This window comes from Phyllobates terribilis, unplaced genomic scaffold (genome assembly GCF_046119375.1).
Source record: "Phyllobates terribilis strain yellow unplaced genomic scaffold, ASM4611937v1 Scaffold_1__5_contigs__length_1240528914, whole genome shotgun sequence".
In the NCBI taxonomy this organism is placed as follows: Eukaryota; Metazoa; Chordata; class Amphibia; order Anura; family Dendrobatidae; genus Phyllobates; species Phyllobates terribilis.
Genome location: NW_027362761.1, coordinates 264848498 through 264869331, shown reverse-complemented (window position 1 = coordinate 264869331; position 20834 = coordinate 264848498). Strand labels below are relative to the sequence as shown.

At 41.7% G+C, this 20834-nt stretch overlaps 1 protein-coding gene across 1 annotated transcript in view; it reads right to left on the bottom strand.

Annotated features, from left to right (window-relative positions):
- Positions 1-2376: 2376 nt before the first annotated feature.
- The window catches only part of MED13L (mediator complex subunit 13L), a 156414-nt gene continuing 137956 nt past the window's right edge, over positions 2377-20834 (bottom strand). Inside the window, exons 21-31 of the mRNA XM_073672062.1 lie at positions 16949-17273; positions 15360-15579; positions 14359-14547; positions 10622-10845; positions 10183-10325; positions 9937-10095; positions 6007-6177; positions 4544-4692; positions 3087-3248; positions 2809-2921; positions 2377-2694 (exon numbers count right to left, since the gene is read on the bottom strand). Coding sequence (XP_073528163.1) covers positions 2562-2694; positions 2809-2921; positions 3087-3248; positions 4544-4692; positions 6007-6177; positions 9937-10095; positions 10183-10325; positions 10622-10845; positions 14359-14547; positions 15360-15579; positions 16949-17273 — 1988 coding nt within the window. The 3' untranslated portion in view covers positions 2377-2561. The remainder of the gene's footprint in view (positions 2695-2808; positions 2922-3086; positions 3249-4543; positions 4693-6006; positions 6178-9936; positions 10096-10182; positions 10326-10621; positions 10846-14358; positions 14548-15359; positions 15580-16948; positions 17274-20834) is intronic.

Below are 20834 nucleotides of genomic sequence, written 5' to 3'. Positions count from 1 at the left end.
GGTTTTGTTGTTTTTTTTTTTTACGGCTATTTATAGATATTTGTAAATGTGTGTATATATATAATATTTATATTTATATATATTTATATATTTTATATATAAAATGGAAAAACACAGCCAGTAAATGCTTTAAAAATTAGTTCATTGAGAAATGTACAACTTTTACAATTTTTTTAAAAAAAGTGATATATATTTCTATGTACAAATACATTATTCTTTAATCTTTGTCACAGATCAGATTATTTTTTTCCTTCCAGAACTGGCAAAAACTTTACACGTCTGAATTTGTCAGAAATTTAGAACATTTCCAATGAAAAGTAGAATGGATGTCTGTTGATGTGCAAATGGCATCCTTAGCTTGTTCTGGGTCATCGTTTAAATAAAACAGCCATTTCCTTCTCCTGTCTCCATGCTAAAACCAAATACTTCTTTAAATAGTAAATGATGATGAAAAAAAAATAACACATAAATATCTAGAAAGGATATATGGATTTGACAAAAGAGCTGCCTGAATATTTCATGCTTTGTATTGGATTGCCACTGAGCTTCGTCTTATGCAGTATTATCTACAGTCTTCGGAGTAGATGTGTGGATTGCTTTCATGTGCACGGTACATGAAACCTTCAGAGGATTGTGTCAGCTTCTCCATTAAGTCAGCCACATCAGCTAGGATTTCAGTTTTGGCAAGTTGACCAATTACAACTCATCAGGCCAGACAAACAAACTTGTAGGTTCACTTGTTCAATTCCCAATGGTAGGGTTATTGTCCCACGGCAGTCGCTTTAAGAGGACTTTAATGTGTTGCACAACAATGATAATTCAATGTGAACACAACATGCTGCCGTCACAGAGATCCATATAAATACACCTTGACCTCTATGATGTAGATGGGACGAATAAGCATTGTAAGGTCCTAATGTAGATGGGACTAATACTGTATTATTGGAGATGATATGTATCTTCACAATTTAAGATCTACAATACAAACTGAGGAAATGTACAAAAAAAAAATGTTTTTCTATACCCAAACTGCTTGTCTCTGCAGTTTTCATGTTTTAGGCCTTCATGTGAATCTAACAACTCTTTCTGTAACGAGCATGGTATTTTATCATTAGGGATAACAAGTCAAACAGGCAGTGATTAAGGACCACAGGGGTCAGAAACAAGTTGCCTTATCTTTTTACGGTTTCCCTCTATGCCTCATGGAGTACTGCGGTGTGAACTGCTGCTTATTTTATTTTTATTGGAGTAAAAACCTTTTTTTATGGATGAAGCGAGTGCTGGTCTTTTCCTGACCGTGCACTAAACAGGTGAGCTGAACTACAACCTCTCTCTAGAACAAGTCAGACATTTGTTTGGTACTGCTCAAGGATACTGCAACATTGTGCTGGATGAGGAGGCAGGGAAATGGTGTGTGAACAAACCCCTGACTGATACCGATGTCTGAGGACACCACATTAGAAAGTATACCAGCACGATGGGAGACTGGCAATAGTCAACCATTCTTAGCTTCACTTTAAGTAAAAGCAACCAAACTACTGTAATTTCATCAATGGATGGCTCATAATATTCACCAGATTTGTGATATGGGTATGTGGACGGCTTGTAATATCCACCAGGTATGTGATTATGGGCATTTGGATGGCTCGTAATATCCAACAGGTTTGTGATCTGGATATGTGTTTGGCTGGTATTAGCCATCAGGTATGTGATATGGGCATTTATATTGCTGGTATTCGCCATAAAGGCATTTTATCTATTATCATAGTGTGAATAAGGCCTGTGGAATGTACTTAACACCATTAGGAAAACATAGCTACCTGATTGTCACTTCCATGGAGATCAGAAATAGATTTGTTTCTGACACGGCATCAACACTGAAAATCTGATTATGTGGCCTTAGCTTTGGCTACCGCATATACAGAATAATCATATACTTAATGGGGAATACTGACAGGTTTGGCACAAAAATAACTTTTCCTATGGTCAGAAGGCTACCAGTGAACAAATTCAGCAGAGTGGGCTTGAATTAAAGTGAAGCCGGATATGTAACACCACATGTATGAATTGGTGACATTGCTGGCCTATAAAGAAGGGCAGGCTGATGTAGTGGCATAGAAGTGCTTTGAGAAGCTGATACAATAACTGAGCCGAACATGGTGCTGTAAAGACTTCTGCGCCTGTACTAGATGTACGGGTCATGGATTCTGCAGTGCTGCACTCTGTGTGTGTCAATCTAATCTGCTTTATTAGTGAATATTTCACTGTATTGTTCCTCATCAGAGCTGCAGACCGCTTCGATCTATTGCTGGATTGCCAGGTTCCTTTGAAGTTGTCTGACTCCGACCATATATTGTTCAGCAGGAATAGAACCCATATATTTCTTACGGTGAGAGGAATGAATTTGCTTGTATCGTTATTACTTAGTGTATATTTTGTGTTGCACAGAGACAAGTGTTCCAGATGAAGTGCATTTCCTCCATGCAACAGGTCCAACAGCAGACTTTAAACACGGCAATCACAGGGCACTCTGAATGTTGGTCAAGACGGGATGAATGTACTCAGAGAATGTCCATGACCATGTTATACATTTGCGTGAGCACCGTGAAGTGAACAGGTAGGCATGACGTTCGGTCCTGAGTAGCTGGGTTACACGTCAACCATGAGAGGGCGTTGTACTGCTCAAGCACAAACCTAGACAAGTAGAAAATGACAAAACATAACTACAAATACAACATGTATCAAATACAAGCATACAGTAAGGCCATGGCCTTTCTGCTGTAACTGTATGAAGGGAGGTAGAGTTACCTTAGTACATCTGATGTGGTTTTGGAATCCAAAGGATGAGGAACACGTTGTGAAGTGCGCGCAGGTATGAGGTCATCATTTTGAGATATAGAAATATGATGATGTAGTGAAGCCTGTAATCAGCAAACAGTCTAGTTACTTATATGAAAACCCAATAAAAAAAATAAATAAAAAAATATGTTTTTCTAAGTACATGTTAAGTATGCTTCTCTAAATCCTCAGTTCATCAATAGCCTTGAGCCCTAACAAAGACTGGAAAACAAAGGTAGCGTTTTTACCTTTAAAAATAAGGGACATTGGTTTTGCGCTTGTGGGCACGATGACCAAAACCATTCAGGCAAGTTTTCTGCTTTGGCTGTGGAGACATAGTAACCAAGAGCCAAAGGCTGCTGCTTCAGTTCTTCTGGAGTTTCCCTAGAAAGGAGTCTCTCTCCTTGACCCTAAAATGAAATAAAAAACCACAAGTGAGTACAAAGATGGAAAACCACCCAATCTACACAACCAGCCAACCGGCACGTACACCTGATAGCAAGTGATTCATTTTGGCACAATCACCATAATCTCTTCATGCTGCATTAGTTTTGGGCGTAATCATAAGTGTGCATGTGTTCTAAATGGGGAGAGGCGAGTAGTTAGATGGCAGATACCACCCCCCCTGTTGGTGGCCATTGGGGGTAAATTGCGATATACCCATATACATTAGATGGTCAGACCGTGCCATTAAAATTGCTCTAATACATATGACCAGGTTAGATCACTAAAACAAGAATATTAGTAATAGCAGACACTGTCTATATTGCACAGTAGTTACATTCCTATGGGTAAAGCTGCAGATGACTAAAACCACTGCACATCATCCACTGTTCAATACCCCGGGTGAACCTACACCACTCAATGCTGTAAGTTTTGTACTTTCTGAGAAGAGAATTATCACTTTACTTCTTGGTTTGGCAAATTACCAGTAGCCCTGACCAAATTACCTTTCAGTGAATAGCTATGGCGCACATACATTTTAAAAGCATCTAAACAGACTAGTATATTGGCTACCTAATTTAAAGGAGTTGGCCACTACTTTTTATGATTGCCTCAATAGATGGATCCTGTGCCCCTAAGTGTTTTTCTAATCACCTTTAGTTGTCCTTCTTGCCTGTGAGCAGCACTATTGCTGGCCGCTCACAGGCATCACGTGACCCGCCGCTAATGTCATGTCAAGTGAGGAGTGATATCAGTGACGCGGTCCCCGCGGTGGCCGAGGACCGCGCGCTTTCCCAATGAATGGGGAGAGGGAGGGCGCGCGGTGGATGCTGGGTGTGACGCGTGGGGTAACCCCGCCCACAGCCCATCAGCCACCGCGGGGACCGCGACCGCAGAAGAGGGACCCCCAGATGCAGCTGGAACTTGACATGACATCAGCGGCTGTCAGAGCCAGCTGCAGCCAGGGGCCACATGATGCCTGTGACCGGCCAGAGATAGCGCCGCTCACAGGCAAAGAGGACAGCAGGAGGTAATTACAAAAACACTTAGGGGCACAGGGTCCATCGACTGGGACAATCATAAAAAGTAGTGGCCAACTTCTTTAAGCAAAAAAAAAAAAAAAGGTCATAGGACCCTGGGTCCAGTGGCCACGTCGGTAGTCCATGGCTGCCAGACCTGTGCATCTTTTTACTTTATTAATTAGGTTTTATAAATCATTTCTAGAAATCCCAGTTTAGAGACAATGGTTCCCCCCACATACCCGACTATGTTGGAAGTGCGAGCCACCTCCAATGCCTGTTGGAGATCCCGGGGAGGAGTTCGGAGGAGAATGTAGATTCCCTTGGATTAAAATTCCTAGGTCATTTTCCATGTCTGGCATGTCCGGGAATGGCAGATCAAAAATATCTTCTGAAATAACATGGTTCACCAGAATTTAGAACAAGATATTCGCGCAGATGGAAGCTCGGTTTATTTTTATACAAAAACGTAGGCAAATGTCTTAAAAGGAGGGATATAACAGACCTAGAACAGGGATGCACAACCTGATGCCCGGGTGCCACTTGCGGCCCTCAATACTTTTCTGTGCGTCTCTCGACTAGTCACAGACAACCTTGACAGTGTCTGGTGGCTGCTCAGATGTATTTTCCATGTTAAGAAGTAGAGCAGTGTCAGGTAGCACTGTAGGGATGCCTAACTATTAAAGGTCCATGTTATTATATAGGTAAGGAGTAGCTGAATTAAAGAAGTGGCCAAGCATCAATGCTGCCATAATCATTGTATCTCATGGGAGAAGCAAAACACTCGACTGTCTCAGAAAATTGAATCAATGGTCTCTTCCTTTAGGGATAGTGAATGGAAAAGAGGACCTCTTTCCTCATGATCAGCACCTATTAATTATTTATCTTGTGATCTTTTAGGTGACCCATGGGATTGGTTCAATCATACAATGTGGCTCTAGGACCAAGAAAGATTGTGCACCCCTGACCTAGTAGAAACAAACCTCAAAATAAACTAGTGTATGATAACTATTGGTGACTGCTCCATCAGTGTAATGAAAACTACAAATTAATGGCAAATATAGGTTAATGGTCACCTCCTTGATGGGTACAATTAATAGCAGGAATGTCAAAGGGAAAGGACCATTAACAGTTATGTACAACACTGGTGCGGAGTATAATGAAGTATTCACAAATGTTTAATAGCTAATTTAGCAAATTGCTCTGAAGGGCAAATGAAAAACATTAGCTGAATAGTCCAACAAAGAAAACCCGCCATTTTCTGAAAAGAGAATTGCATTTTAATACTTTATTGTGTGATCTTCCTTATTATTACATATCAACATAACATGACTTCTATAAAAGAGACCATTTATAGAAATTAACTTAATGATTGTTATTAACATATGTATATTGTAGCATAGCTGCTGCTTCTCGACATTTCTTATGGATTGCAGCATGGACCAGAATTTAAGTCTTGTATGTTAGACTCACCCAGATATTGATCTGACAATGGGATAACAGGATATCGTAAGGATCAATTAAAAAAATAGAAAGCAGATCCTTTTTCTTCAGGCCGACTGCTCATGGAAAACCTGAGATAGGAAGTTAGAATCTAGCATAAAACCCAAATACCTGTCACTGCTTGCCATACTTGGGCTCCGGTACATATAATGCAGGCAGGGTATGAATAGGCAGAGCTATGTGTTGTCTTACAGCTACTCACCATTATTAAAACCATCTTCATGTGGATAATGACTAGGAGCAACCTGGACTGTAGCTGAAGTAGGGAATACTAAGATGTGGGTGCAAGATGCGTCCTGTGGGGTGCTGAGCTGAGAGGACTGCAGATTCAAGGTTGTGCTGCGACCAAAGACAGATCCCATGGTAACTGCATCTGTGGTGGAAAGGGATCACAATTAGGCTGAATCCCACTTGCAATACATGAATATAGTAGAAAAAAAAATCTAGCTACAGAGATGAGTGCTGTGGTGATAAATTAAGCAGCATATTACTTGAAGATCCTCTAACCCCCTTCACCCCTGAGTGATTTTCTGTTTTTTCCTCCCCTTCTTCCAAGTGCCATAACTTTTTTAATTTTCTGTCCAAAAAGCCATGTGAGGGCTTGGTTTTTTTGCAGGATGAGTTGTACTTTTGAATTACATCATTCATTTTATCATGTGATGCCTTGGAAAGTGAGAAAAAAATTCCAAGTGCGTTGAAATTTCAAAAAAGTGCAACTCCACAATTTTCAGTTTTTTTTTATTTACCATGTTCACTATACGGTAAAACTGACCTGGCAATATGATTCTTCAGGTCAGTATGATTACACAGATACCAAACATGTATAGTTTGGGAGGGTTTTTTAAGTCATGGAGAAAAAAAATGTCAGAATTTTCTCTTTTTTTAAAAAAAAAACAAAACTTTTGCTTGTGTTAATTTTTGAGATTTGGGTCTGTGTAAGGGCTTAAAATTTTGCACCATGAGCTAATGTTTTTAGCGATAACATCTTGGGGTACATACGTTGTTTTGATTGTCTATCTGATTTTATTGCAATGTTAGGAATAGAAGGAAGCCAATGTGGCTAAATAAGGAAGTCAAGAGGGCAATGAAAAACAAAAAAAGGGCTTTCGGTAAACTTAAACAAGAAGGCAGCAAGGAAGCGCTAATATCTTATAGGGAAAAAAACAAAATCTGTAAGAAACAAATAAGAATAGCAAAAGAGGAGACAGAGAGACTAATTGCCAAGGAAAGTAAAAAGAATCCCAAACTGTTCTTTAACTATATAAACAGTAAAAGGATTAAAACTGATGGAGTTGGCCCATTGAAAAATAACCTGGGTAAAATCATAGAGGGCGATGAGGGTAAAGCAAACCTATTCAATAGCTTCTTCTCCACTGTTTTCACAAAAGAAAACAATTTATCGGAGGAAATGCAGAGTGATAAAGTAAACCCTCCGCTAAATATCACCCACCTAACCCAGGAGGAAGTTCAGAAACGCCTAAATAATATCAAAATAGACAAGTCACCAGGCCCAGATGACATACACCCCCGGGTACTAAAAGAATTAAGTAATGTGATAGACAGGCCGCTGTATCTCATATTCAAGCACTCTTTACGGACAGGGACTGTCCCACTAGACTGGCGCCAAGCAAATGTGGTACCAATATTCAAAAAGGGGTCTAAAAGTGACCCTGAGAACTATAGACCAGTCAGCTTAACGTCTGTTGTGGGTAAATTGTTTGAAGGATTTCTTAGAGATGCTATTGTAGAATATCTTAATGATAATAACTGTCTAACTCCATATCAACATGGATTCATGAGGGATCGCTCCTGCCAAACAAACCTGATGGCCTTCTACGAGGAGGTGAGCTCACAGCTGGACCGGGGAGTGTCAGTGGATGTCGTATACCTTGACTTCTCCAAAGCGTTTGATACCGTGCCACACAAAAGGTTGGTATATAAAATGAGAATGCTTGGTCTGGGGGATAATGTGTGCAAGTGGGTAAATAGCTGGCTGAGTGATAGAAAGCAGAGGGTGGTTATCAATGGAGTAAGCTCAGGGTGTGTCTGGGTTACTAGCGGGGTGCCTCAAGGGTCTGTCTTGGGCCCTATATTATTTAATATATTTATTAATGATCTAGTGGAAGGGTTGCATAGTAAAATAGCAATATTTGCAGATGATACTAAACTTTGTAAAGTAGTTAATACAGATGAGGATAGGGCACAGCTACAGGAGGATTTAGATAAATTGGGGAGTTGAGCCAAAAAATGGCAAATGGGGTTCAATGCCGATAAATGTAAGGTCATGCACATGGGAAAGAAAAATAGCAGTCAGCCTTACATATTAAATGGGAAACCGTTGGGGAAATCTGACATGGAGAAGGACCTGGGCGTCTTGGTTAATAGCAAATTAAATTGGAGTGCCCAGTGTCAGGCAGCAGCTGCGAAGGCAAATAGAGTCATGGCATGCATCAGAAGAGGAATAGGGGCATATGATAAGAACATTGTTCTTCCTCTGTATAAAGCGCTGGTAAGGCCGCACTTAGAATATTGTGCACAGTTCTGGGCTCCGGTGCTCAGGAAAGACATATTGGAGCTAGCGAGGGTACAAAGGAGGGCGACTAAGGTAATAAAGGGAATGGAGGGACTAGAATACCCAGAGAGGTTGTCAAAATTAGGCCTATTTACGTTGGAAAAGAGAAGGCTTAGGGGAGACCTCATAAACATGTATAAATACATCAGGGGGCAGTACAGAGACCTCTCCCATGACCTGTTTATACCAAGGATGGTGACAAAGACGAGGGGGCACACTATGCGTCTGGAGGAAAGGAGGTTCCTGCACTAGAAGGGGATTCTTTACGGTCAGAGCCGCGAGACTCTGGAACTCTCTGGGAGAGGAAGTGGTGATGTCCAACTCACTTAATGAGTTCAAGAGAGGACTGGACGCCTTTCTTGAGAACAATAAAATTACATCTTATGCTTAGTGATAGTTAATTAATCCAGGGATTTAATCTGACTGCCAGATTGGAGTCGGGAAGTGAATTTTTCCTCAATGATGTAAATTGGCCTATACCGCATGTTTTTTTTTTTGCCTTCCCCTGGATCAACGCTGCGGAATAGCTGCAGTGCACAAGAAATAGGCTGAACTGGATGGACTCTTGTCTTTTTTCGGCCTTATAAACTATGTAACTATGTTACAGCGACCAAAAAAAAGTAATTCTGGCATTTTTATTTTTTTCTCATTAAGCAGTTTACCGCTAGGATTTTGATAGATCGGACTTTTACGAACGCAGTGATACCGAATATGTGTATATAATTTTTTTTTAAAACGTTTCATTTTTAATGGGGCAAAATAAGGGCGATTTGAAATTCATTTTAAAATCTTTTTTTTCTAACTTTTTACTTTATTTAAAATAGTCCCCTTAGAGGACTCGAAGCTGCAATCATCTGATCGCTTGTGCTACGTATAGCGAAAATCACAATCTCCTATAAACGCCAGCTACAAGCTGGCTTTAACAGGACAATAGTCATGACAAGCACAGAGGGGTCTTAGCAGACCTCCAGCTGTCATGACAATCCATCGGCACACCATGATCACTTCACGGGCGCTCTCATGGGTGCGTGGAATGACGGCCCCCCTGCAGGCATATGTTAAATGCCACTGTCAGAGATTGACAGCATTTAACAGGTTAACAACTGCGAACTGAACTGCGCTCCATCCGTGGCTGTTAAAGGCACATTATGGATGATTAAATCAGCCAACATCTGCCATGAAAGATGTGGGCTCGGCGTGCAAACCCTCATCAAAGTCAGGAACACGACAAATGATGTAAATGTACGCGATATGTCGTGAAGGAGTTAAAAACCAAAACAGCAAAAGCAATACAACCTTGTAATAAAATAAGTCATCGATCATTTTAGCACAAGTGCAAACTATAGGTCTCCTTTTTACATACATTGTTAACACACATAGATGCACTGGAGGAGGCATCAGTTAAGTTGGGAGTTTATTTTTACATATGGAAAAACAAAAGTGAAAATAAATTCCATATGAAGATTGTGCTCAGGAAAATGTTACCAGAGATGCACGAGACTGAGGAATTACAGAAGTTTGGGTTCATATATACTAAGTAATGCAGTGAGGGATATTTACCTGGCATCACATTAAATGATCCTTGTGGCTCCATTGCTACAAGGCAGGCACTCAGAATAGATGGCGAGTCTGCGGCGGATATACCACACATCCTACATGCCTCTTTTAGCTGACGGCTAATGTTCTGTAGTGAGCACTCTCCCAGCAAAATACTCCAGTCTGCAACACATATTTAAAAGTATTAAAAGAAGACAATAAAAGCATATCTTGTTTTGCACCATAATGACATTACACTGAACCACATACCTTTCAGCTCACCATGGCCCAGTCTTCCCAGGCGACCAATGACAACTCTCCAGGGCAAAGAGGTCATCTGCAATAGTCCCACACACCACTCCCACAATTTTTGCAGCCCAATTTTCCGTGCAGAAACTTTACTTCTTCGGAACCTGAGAAAGTAGAAACAATAGCTGTAGTATAAAATCCACTACAGTAACAAGGAGATAAAACCTGTAATCCTAGATAATAGACTTTTTGCCATAGGGCAGCCGTGCAACTTACTGCATGAAGCACAGCTATATGAGCCTGATCTGGAAAGATCCTTTTGATAAATGCAGAATTTTGCATAGAATAGCAGTAAAATACCTTGGAAGTGGGGATGTAACCCAGGGTAGTGCTTACATATACTGCCAACGTTCATTAATGGAATTAATTACTACTGGAAGACAATGATTATGGTTATTACCTATTGGGCACATGGATATTCACTACGCAGGTCTCCAGTAGCTCTCCCTGTAAATCAGTGCAAGAAGCCAGGAGCCAGCGTTGGTCGTGGGACAAGCAATATCCTACAAATAATACGTTGTACTTCTGCCCAGCCTCTCCAAAGGTTTCTCCCTGTTCCGTCGGCTTGTCCTTCGTTGGAGCAAGCAGAAATGGTGGCGAATATAGCTGCCCTGGGATTGGATGCTGGAGAGATAAAAATGAGGGAAAGAAAATATTGCAAATACTTTACAACACACAAAGCTCCTTACACTTAAGGAAATGATAAGCCACAATCTCACATATTAATAATTTCTATTTCACCGTTCGTCAGCTTTCATAGCGATTACCTAATTAAATACAACACCTAGCAGATCTGCCCACAGAAGGAGAGTGGGCCAGGAGGTAATGCTCCAGGAATATCATTCAGCTCTAAGTGTAAGTACCAGTTTTAAAGAAGTTTTCTTTAACCCTTTTAGGACATAGCAAACTACAGTATTTTTCGGACTATAAGACGCACTTTTTTCCTCCATGGGCGTGGGGAGGGGGTGAATATTCATGCCCTTTAATGAGCGGGCACACGAGATAGCCGGCAGCAGCAGGAGCCGCAGCGCGGCTCCGCTGTGTGCTGGCTATGGAGGAGAGTGGTCACTGCTCCCCACGCACACAGTCCCGGCGTGAGGAGCAGTGACTTCCGGCAGCTGATCTCTCCTTGTGAGCCGCGCATGGCAGTGACGTCATGCGCGGCTCACATGGAGAGATCAGTGCGGGCAGACCGGACGCAGCGCTGGAGGAGAGAAGAAAGGCGAGTAGGAGTGTTTATTTTTTTTCTTATGTGCAGCATGATGGGGATTAGGGGGACCATGCATACTAGGATAAGGATGAGGGGGACCATGCATACTAGGATAAGGATGAGGGGTGCCATACATACCAGGACAGGGATGAGGGGTGCCATACATACCAGGACAGGGATGAGGGGTGCCATACATACCAGGACAGGGATGAGGGGTGCCATACATACCAGGACAGGGATGAGGGGTGCCATACATACCAGGACAGGGATGAAGGGTGCCATGCATACCAGGACAGGGATGAGGGGTGCCATGCATACCAGGACAGGGGTGCCATGCATACCAGGACAGGGGTGCCATGCATACCAGGACAGGGATTAGGGGTGCCATGCATACCAGGATAGGGATTAGAGGTGCCATGCATACAGGATAGGAATGAGGGGTGCCATGCATACCAGGACAGGAATGAGGGGAGCCATGCATACCAGGACAGGAATGAGGGGAGCCATGCATACCAGGACAGGAATGAGGGGAGCCATGCATACCAGGACAGGAATGAGGGGTGCCATGCATACCAGGACAGGGATGAGGGGTGCCATGCATACTAGGATAAGGATGAGGGGTGCCATGCATACTAGGATAAGGATCAGGGGTGCCATGCATACCAGGATGGAGGGGTTCCATGCATACCAGGATGGAGGGATGCAAAGCATACCAGGATGGAGGGATGCAAAGCATACCAGGATGGAGGGATGCAAAGCATACCAGGATGGAGGGATGCAAAGCATACCAGGATGGGGACCACGTATAAAAGGAAGAGGAGGGGGGGCGGGGCATATATACCAGGATGAAGGATATTACCCCTATACCAGTGTCAGCAGAAGACCCCCTCCCCCTTAAAAGTGCATCATGACCAGATTTTTTGCTTAAATTTATTTTTTTTCCCTCCTCTAAAACCAAGGTGCGTCTTATAGTCCGAAAAATGCGGTATATTTTCCAACCCACATTTCAAGAGCCATAACTTTTAGATTTTTCTGGCAACAGACATACAAGGGCTTGTTTTTAGTAGGAAGAGTTGCATCTTTAATAGCACCATTTAATGTACCATATAGTGTACTGATCGTTGGCAAAAAAATGTCTTTGTTGAAAGTGAAAAATGGCAATTTCACAATTGTTTTCATATAACCGTATTCTGCCGATTAGTACCGTTAAGGCAACACCAAGTGTATATATTTTTTGTTTCACTACTTTAATTTCAACCCATCTGCACTTTACAAATGTGTAACCCCTACTGGCAACTACATAAATGGGTTGTCTAGGTTTGTGACAAAAGTCTGCAGTCATCCTATATGTCCTGACAGCGTGTTGTCACTATTCCCTTTCCATTCCTGATGCAAGCGGACAGCCACATGACACATGTATGCGATTTGCATATTCAGTCATGTACCAACTAGATCAGTATGGCTTCTTGCAATGAGCTTGAATTAAGCGAAGCCGGATAAGTCTAGTCGGCATGTGACTGCAAGAATGCAAATCGCATACATTTGGTCACGTGATTGTCTATTCACGCCGTGAATACTGGGGAATCGTGACACCACACGTTGTCACGATTCAGCAGTCAGCAGTTACACAGTGACTGCAGATTTTTGTTGCAAACCTGGACAACCCCTTTTAATGCTGCATATACTATTGATTGTGGCATCTAAGGCATAAACTACCACAATTGAAGCTGGTTATTCACTTTCGGTAGTATGGTGCCAGATAATAAAAGAAAAAACCCAATGGGGAAAAGTATTGTCTTTAAAGCAACACAGTAGTCTTATATTTCTGATTAGCAGGAGTATTGAGAATTGGACCCCACCAATCTAACATTGATGGATATCGGTAAAAATGGGACATTAAAGGGGTTGTCCAGTACTTTAGATTACCGCGCGCTCAGCCTCTCCTCATTCATTGGGAAAGCGCGTGGTGGATGCTGGGTGTAACACGGGGAAGGTGGGGGCGTAACCCTGCAGCCACCGCGGGGACCCCAGCGCTGAGTCACACCTCACTTGTGACGTCAGAGCGGGGTCACGTGATGCCTGAGAGTGGTCAAGGATAGCGCCGCTCACAGGCAGTATCTGCAAGGGGAGGTATTTACAAAAAGGCTTAGGGGCGCTATATTGAGGGATTAACCTAAAGTAGTGGACAACTTCTTTCATTTTGATTTACATTGATCATTTTTGTGTTTTATTGTTGTCAACGCATTCCACTATGTAACGAATAAAGATTTGCAACTGCAATTTCATTCAGTGATATGTAAAATGTGGTATTTTAGTGTTCCCTTTAATTTTTTGAGCAGTGTATAAATTAACAAAAACGTCCCTAACTGGCTTTAAAGGTCAGCACGAATGACTCCACTTTCTAGTAAAAGTCGAATGCAAATTTCTAGGTTGTGAGGTCGTGGCAAGCAGAATAGTACACCATAACCTTCTATGGCTGTATCTGAGGTCTGACTCTGAAATTCAGCAGTTTGCTGAAATAAGTGCTGTTTGCTCTTTAGCACAACAGTTTGCCTATCAGTAATGCTACTACAGCAAGTAACAATCGGTATCTGCTGTGTTAAATCACAAACAGAGCTTGTTTAGGCAGACCTCAGATGTTGCCATACAATGTCGTGGAATCATGCACCCCAAAAGTTTGGACCCAACTTTTGCTAGAAATTCAGTCCCTTTATGCTGCCACTGGAGACAGACAGTTAAAAACATTTTGTTAATAAGTGCTATATAGTAAAATCTATCTGTGGCTGCCCACTGGTTTCTTACATAAAAAGGGCAGCCACTGACAGGTAATAGGTACTCTTTAACTCAACACTTTAGAATTACTTTATTTGTCCCTACTTGAAAAATAACCTCTCTCCACAAACAGAAGCTGGCAAGTCCCAAGTTACCTCTGAGTTCCTCAATACTGTATTCAAGGCAGCTGCAGGACCAAAGCCAGTAAGTGGCTTGATGGGAATCTGGGACGCGACTGGCCGCCGACACTGGCAGTATACTGAGAAAGCTAAAGACTTCAAGTGCTGGATGTAAGAGACAGTTTCATCATTAACTGTCTGCAGCAGATACCGACATGGCACCACCTAAGAGAGGAGAAATTGCAAAAAAAAATCAATTAAAGCTAAAAATAAAACAAAAAAAAGTCAAAATTCAAGCAGGATAGACTTCTAAATGCTACTGAAATGAAAGATTATCTATACACCAATACATGCAGCATGAACCAAAACAGTTACAAGCTTAGAAAATATCACTTAATTAAATCTATCATTCAAGTTAATTTTGTACCTGTAGCTTACTTTAAAGCATTCTTGTGATTTTTTTTATTTAGGCTTTGGAACTTCAGGTCTTCACTTGCACCAACCACCCCTGACAAAGCGTATGTGAAACGTGCTTTTGATGAGTTTGGCGAGTGAGCCGTTGTACCTTGCTGCTGCTAGTGTGCACTGATTTTCTCTCAGGGTATTACTGTCCTCTTGGCACTCTAATCTAAACAACATGCCATGTGTATTTGAGTGGTACATACAAATTACCCACCTTGTTTGTGAGCTTTTTATAGATTTCCTTGCAGTCTTTGTGTTTTTGTGACTTGTGCCATTTATTCACATTATGGTGGTTTTGCCTGTCAGTTCACCCACTAATATATCTTTGTGTCTATTGTGTAGGATGTGTAATGTTTTTCATCTTATATTAATAAAAGTGATATCTTATTCATTTGTAACTAGTTTGGTCCTCACAGATTGTATTTTTGGTATATGTTTTGCGCCTTGGAACCCCCAACTTTACCCCTGGTTGCAATCTTTTGGCTTTTAAATGGAAGATCATATACTATCAAAAATCATTATATAAAATCAAGTGACAAAGTGAGAACAGAGTGTGACAATAATATAAAACTGACCTGCAGGATACACGCAGCACGAAGTGGTTCTGGTAAAATTTCCAGCATGTCTGTAAAACAGCGAATTAGACCCAGCAGCCAGAAGTTTCCTGTATGAGAGTCATCATCTGAAGTGTATGTAAAAGGATCCACCATGTATATGACAACAGTAGGGGTTAACGTCACGCTTGCAGCTGGCTCAGCCACTGTTGGGATCCCAATTTTCTCTCTTTCGGTTGTACTAAGAATTTAAAAAAAAAATGTAAATAAACACATGTACATTACATGTATTCGTAGACAGGAATAGCACAAATTAAAATGTTAGGGGACATGTATTAAAGGACTTGTTCACAACAGGGCAATCATTGCTTAAATCGATTCATGGCTCCATAGAAAATAAAAATGATGTATACTCAGCTTCTACAGCAGCAACTTTCCAGCCATGTTGGCACTGCTGTTCCCAGTGGGTGACATTGCTGGGCAACGGGACTGCTGCAGCCAATCAGCAAGATTCAGTCATAACTGACGATACAGTAAAGGCTGCAATCGGTCACCAACTGCTGATTGCAGTCACATGACACAATGATGTCACTCCAGCTTGATTAAAGGGGTTTTCCCAAGAACAAAAGTACATTTTAATGAATAGATCTTGGAATAACAACTTCCACAATTTGATGTATTAAAAAATGTTCCTGTGCTGAGATAATCTTATAAATGTGCCCCTGCTGTGTACTGTGTAATGGCTGTGTCTGACAATACCACATCTCCTGGGCGGAGATTTGGTGGGATTTGAATCCAGGACCCTAGCTGTGCTGCCCAGAATTGGATCTTTTCCCATATTTAACCTGCATCTGGTTTCCTGGCTTGTGGCCCGTACATACTCTAGCAATGCACATTACTAGAAACCCTGAATGCTGGTTGAATTTTTGATCTAGAAACCAGGACAACAAATAGAGAATCACTAGCCGATGAGAGGAGACTGAATGATAGCTCTCTTCTCCATGATGGAAGACATCAGCTCTCTTCACATCTGTTTTAGCAAACACTTGTATTCCCCATAAAATGGTTCTAGAGAAACTTTTATTTTGTGACACTCCACTGCCCCCACCTCCTTCCACCTAAAAAAATGAATGGTTGTTACCACCACCCGTACCAATATAGCATGTTCTTTCACCATTTGAGATTCTGATTCGGCAGCGGTACAAATTTTTAGGGAAGTAGCCTATAAAAACGTGAACATGAGGAACAGAACGCAAAATTCTTAAAATAAAAATGCTCACGGGTCCTATCCACATGTGGCAAATAATAGAGGACAAATTTTGGATTAAGCCACATACCACATAAGGTTATCTTTGAATCAAAATCAAACTTTGGATTGGGTGTAAACCGCCTATATGGAATATGTAACTTTACAAAGAAACATCACACCACAACAAGTAGGCAATTTATCATCACCTTGTATGTATTGTGGGCACCGGGGTGAGGATTTCCCTTACTTTGTTCTCGTCTCCTGCTGCCCACACATTATGATTAGGTAAAAATATCAAAGCACTGTACAGTATGTCATCACAGCACACTGGACACCAAGGAAAACCAGCATGTCCACTTACCTTTCAGGTGTTTCTAGCTGTGTGGATGGTGGGTTTGATTCCCCCTCTACAGTGGGCTGATTTGCAGAAGATCGATCTGCAGAACTGGAAGAATTCTGTGCTATGCAGGTGTTGAATGCGGTAGAAGCAGAGTTATTCCCAGCGGGCACTGAGGATGATGATGACTGTGGTATTGTGCCAGTGCCATTAGGTGTGGAACTAAATGCAAGGTTAGAGGGCGCAGAAGGTGCAGCAGGACTTTGCGTATTCTGTGTACTTGGACTGGCTTGGCTTTTAGGAGGTAACAATAGACCACTGTCCAGTTGCAAAGAGGACAAATAAGGCGCTAAAATGGAAATAAAGATAGGAGAATATAAACTAATATTCAGGAAAAATAAAAATCACAATGCACCATATACGTTATCTATGGAGTCTTTCAGGAAATTGTTTATTTTTTCTTAGAGACTCTTAAGGATTGAGCAATTTTTTATGTTTTTGCACTCCTCTTTTAAGAGCCATAGTTTTTTTTATTTTTCTGCAGTCATATAAGGGCTTTTTTTTTGTGGCCGAGTTGTACGAATCACATCATCTTTTTTACTCAACTCTGCAATTGTTTTTTATGGCGTTAATTGTGCAGTAAAAATGACTTGCCAACATGATTCTCCAGATCAGTAACACTCACGGCAAAACCAAGTTATTATTTATTTATATATATATATATATATATATATATATATATATATATATATATATATATATATATATATATATATATATATAACACACACACATATATATATATATATATACACATATATATACATACATACAGTGCCTACAAGTAGTATTCAACCCCCTGCAGATTTAGCTGGTTTGATAAGATGCAAATAAGTTAGAGCCTTCAAACTGCAAACGAGAGTAGGATTTATGAACAGAAGCATAAATCTTACAAACCAAAAAGTTATGTTGCTCAGTTGAATTTTATTACATTTTAAACATAAAAGTGTGGGTCAATTATTATTCAACCCCTATGTTTAATAATTTGTGGAATAACCCTTGTTTGCAATTACAGCTAATAATCGTCTTTTATAAGACCTGATCAGGCCGGCACAGGTCTGTGGAGTTATCTTGGCCCACTCCTCCATGCAGATCTTCTCCAAGTTATCTAGGTTCTTTGGGTGTCTCATGTGGACTTTATTCTTGAGCTCCTTCCACAAGTTTTCAATTGGGTTAAGGTCAGGAGACGGACTAGGCCACTCCAACACCTTGACTTTTTCCCTCTTGAACCAGGCCTTGGTTTTCTTGGCTGTGTGCTTTGGGTCGTTGTCTTGTTGGAAGATGAAATTACGACCCATCTTAAGATCCTTGATGGAGGAGCGGAGGTTCTTGGCCAAAATCTCCAGGTAGGCCGTGCTATCCATCTTCCCATGGATGCGGACCAGATGGACAGGCCCCTTGGCAGAGAAACAGCCCCACAGCATGATGCTGCCACCACCATGCTTGACTGTAGGGATGGTATTCTTGGGGTCGTATGCAGTGCCATCCAGTCTCCAAACGTCACGTGTGTGGTTGGCACCAAAGATCTCGATCTTGGTCTCATCAGACCATAGAACCTTGAACCAGTCTGTCTCAGAGTCCTCCAAGTGATCATGAGCAAACTGTAGACGAGCCTTGACATGACGCTTTGAAAGTAAAGGTACCTTACGGGCTCGTCTGGAACGGAGACCACTGCGGTGGAGTACGTTCCTTATGGTATTGACTGAAACCAATGTCCCCACTGCCATGAGATCTTCCCGGAGCTCCTTCCTTGCTGTCCTTGGGTTAGCCTTGACTCTTCGGACAAGCCTGGCCTCGGCACGGAGGACACTTTCAAAGGCTGTCCTGGCCGTGGAAGGCTAACAGTAGTTCCATAAGCCTTCTACTTACGGATGATGCTCCCAACAGTGGAGACAGGTAGGCCCAACTAATTGGAAAGGGTTTTGTACCCCTTGCCAGCCTTGTGACCCTCCACGATCTGGTCTCTGATGGCCTTGGAATGCTCCTTTGTCTTTCCCTTGTTGACCATGTCTGAGTGCTGTTCACAAGTTTGGGGAGGGTCTTAAATAGTCAGAAAAGGCTGGCAAAAGAGATCTTTAATCCACACATGTGAAGCTCATTATTCTTGGTGCCTGAACTACTTCTTAATACTTTTGGGGGACCAAACAGAATTCTTGTGGTTTGAGGGGTTGAATAATAAATGACACGCTGAATTAACTTTTAAAAAAAAAAAAAAAAATTGCTGCAGTGCATTTCCCACTTCCAGGCTGATCTACAGTACAAATGTCACAATGCCAAGTTAATTCCGCATGTGTCAACCAGCTAAATCTGCAGGGGGTTGAATACTACTTGTAGGCACTGCATATAATATATATATATATATATATATATATATATATATACATATATACACACACACACACACACACACACACACACACACACACACACACAGTACGGACCAAAAGTTTGGACACACCTTCTTATTTAAAGATTTTTTTTTCTGTATTTTCATGACTATGAAAATTATACATTCACACTGAAGGCATCAAAACTATGAATTAACACATGTGGAATTATATACTTAACAAAAAAGTGTGAAACAACTGAAAATATGTCTTATATTCTAGGTTCTTCAAAGTAGCCACCTTTTGCTTTGATGACTGCTTTGCACACTCTTGGCATTCTCTTGATGAGCTTCAAGAGGTAGTCACCGGAAATGGTTTTCACTTCACAGGTGTGCCCTGTCAGGTTTAACAAGTGAGATTTCTTGCCTTATAAATGGGGTTGGGACCATCAGTTGTGTTGTGCAGAAGTCTGGTGGATACACAGCTGATAGTCCTACTGAATAGACTGTTAGAATTTGCATTATGGTAAGAAAAAAGCAGCTAAGTAAAGAAAAACAAGTGGCCATCATTACTTTAAGAAATGAAGGTCAGTCAGTCCGAAAAATTGGGCAAACTTTGAAAGTGTCCCCAAGTGCCGTTGCAAAAACCATCAAGTGCTACAAAGAAACTGGCTCACATGAGGACCGCCCCAGGAAAGGAAGACCAAGAGTCACCTCTGCTTCTGAGGATAAGTTTATCCAAGTCACCAGCCTCAGAAATCGCAGGTTAACAGCAGCTCAGATTAGAGACCAGGTCAATGCCACACAAAGTTCTAGCAGCAGACACATCTCTACAACAACTGTTAAGAGGAGACTTTGTGCAGCAGGCCGTCATGGTAAAATAGCTGCTAGGAAACCACTGCTAAGGACAGGCAACAAGCAGAAGAGACTTGTTTGGGCTTAAGAACACAAGGAATGGACATTAGACAAGCGGAAATCTGTGCTTTGGTCTGATGAGTCCAAATTTGAGATCTTTGGTTCCAACCACCGTGTCTTTGTGCGACGCAGAAAAGGTGAACGGATGGTCTCTACATGCCTGGTTCCCACCGTGAAGCATGGAGGAGGAGGTGTGATGGTGTGGGGGTGCTTTGCTGGTGACATTGTTGGGGATTTATTCAAAATTGAAGGCATACTGAACCAGCATGGCTACCACAGCATCTTGCAGCGGCATGCTATTCCATCCGGTTTGCGTTTAGTTGGACCATCATTTATTTTTCAACAGAACAATGACCCCAAACACCTCCAGGCTGTGTAAGGGCTATTTGACCAAGAAGGAGTGATGGGAAGCTACGCCAGATGACCTGGCCTCCACAGTCACCAGACCTGAACCCAATCAAGATGGTTTGGGGTGAGCTGGACTGCAGAGTGAAGGCAAAAGGGCCAACAAGTGCTAAGCATCTCTGGGAACTCCTTCAAGATTGTTGGAAGACCATTTCCGGTGACTACCTCTTGAAGCTCATCAAGAGAATGACAAAAGCGTGCAAA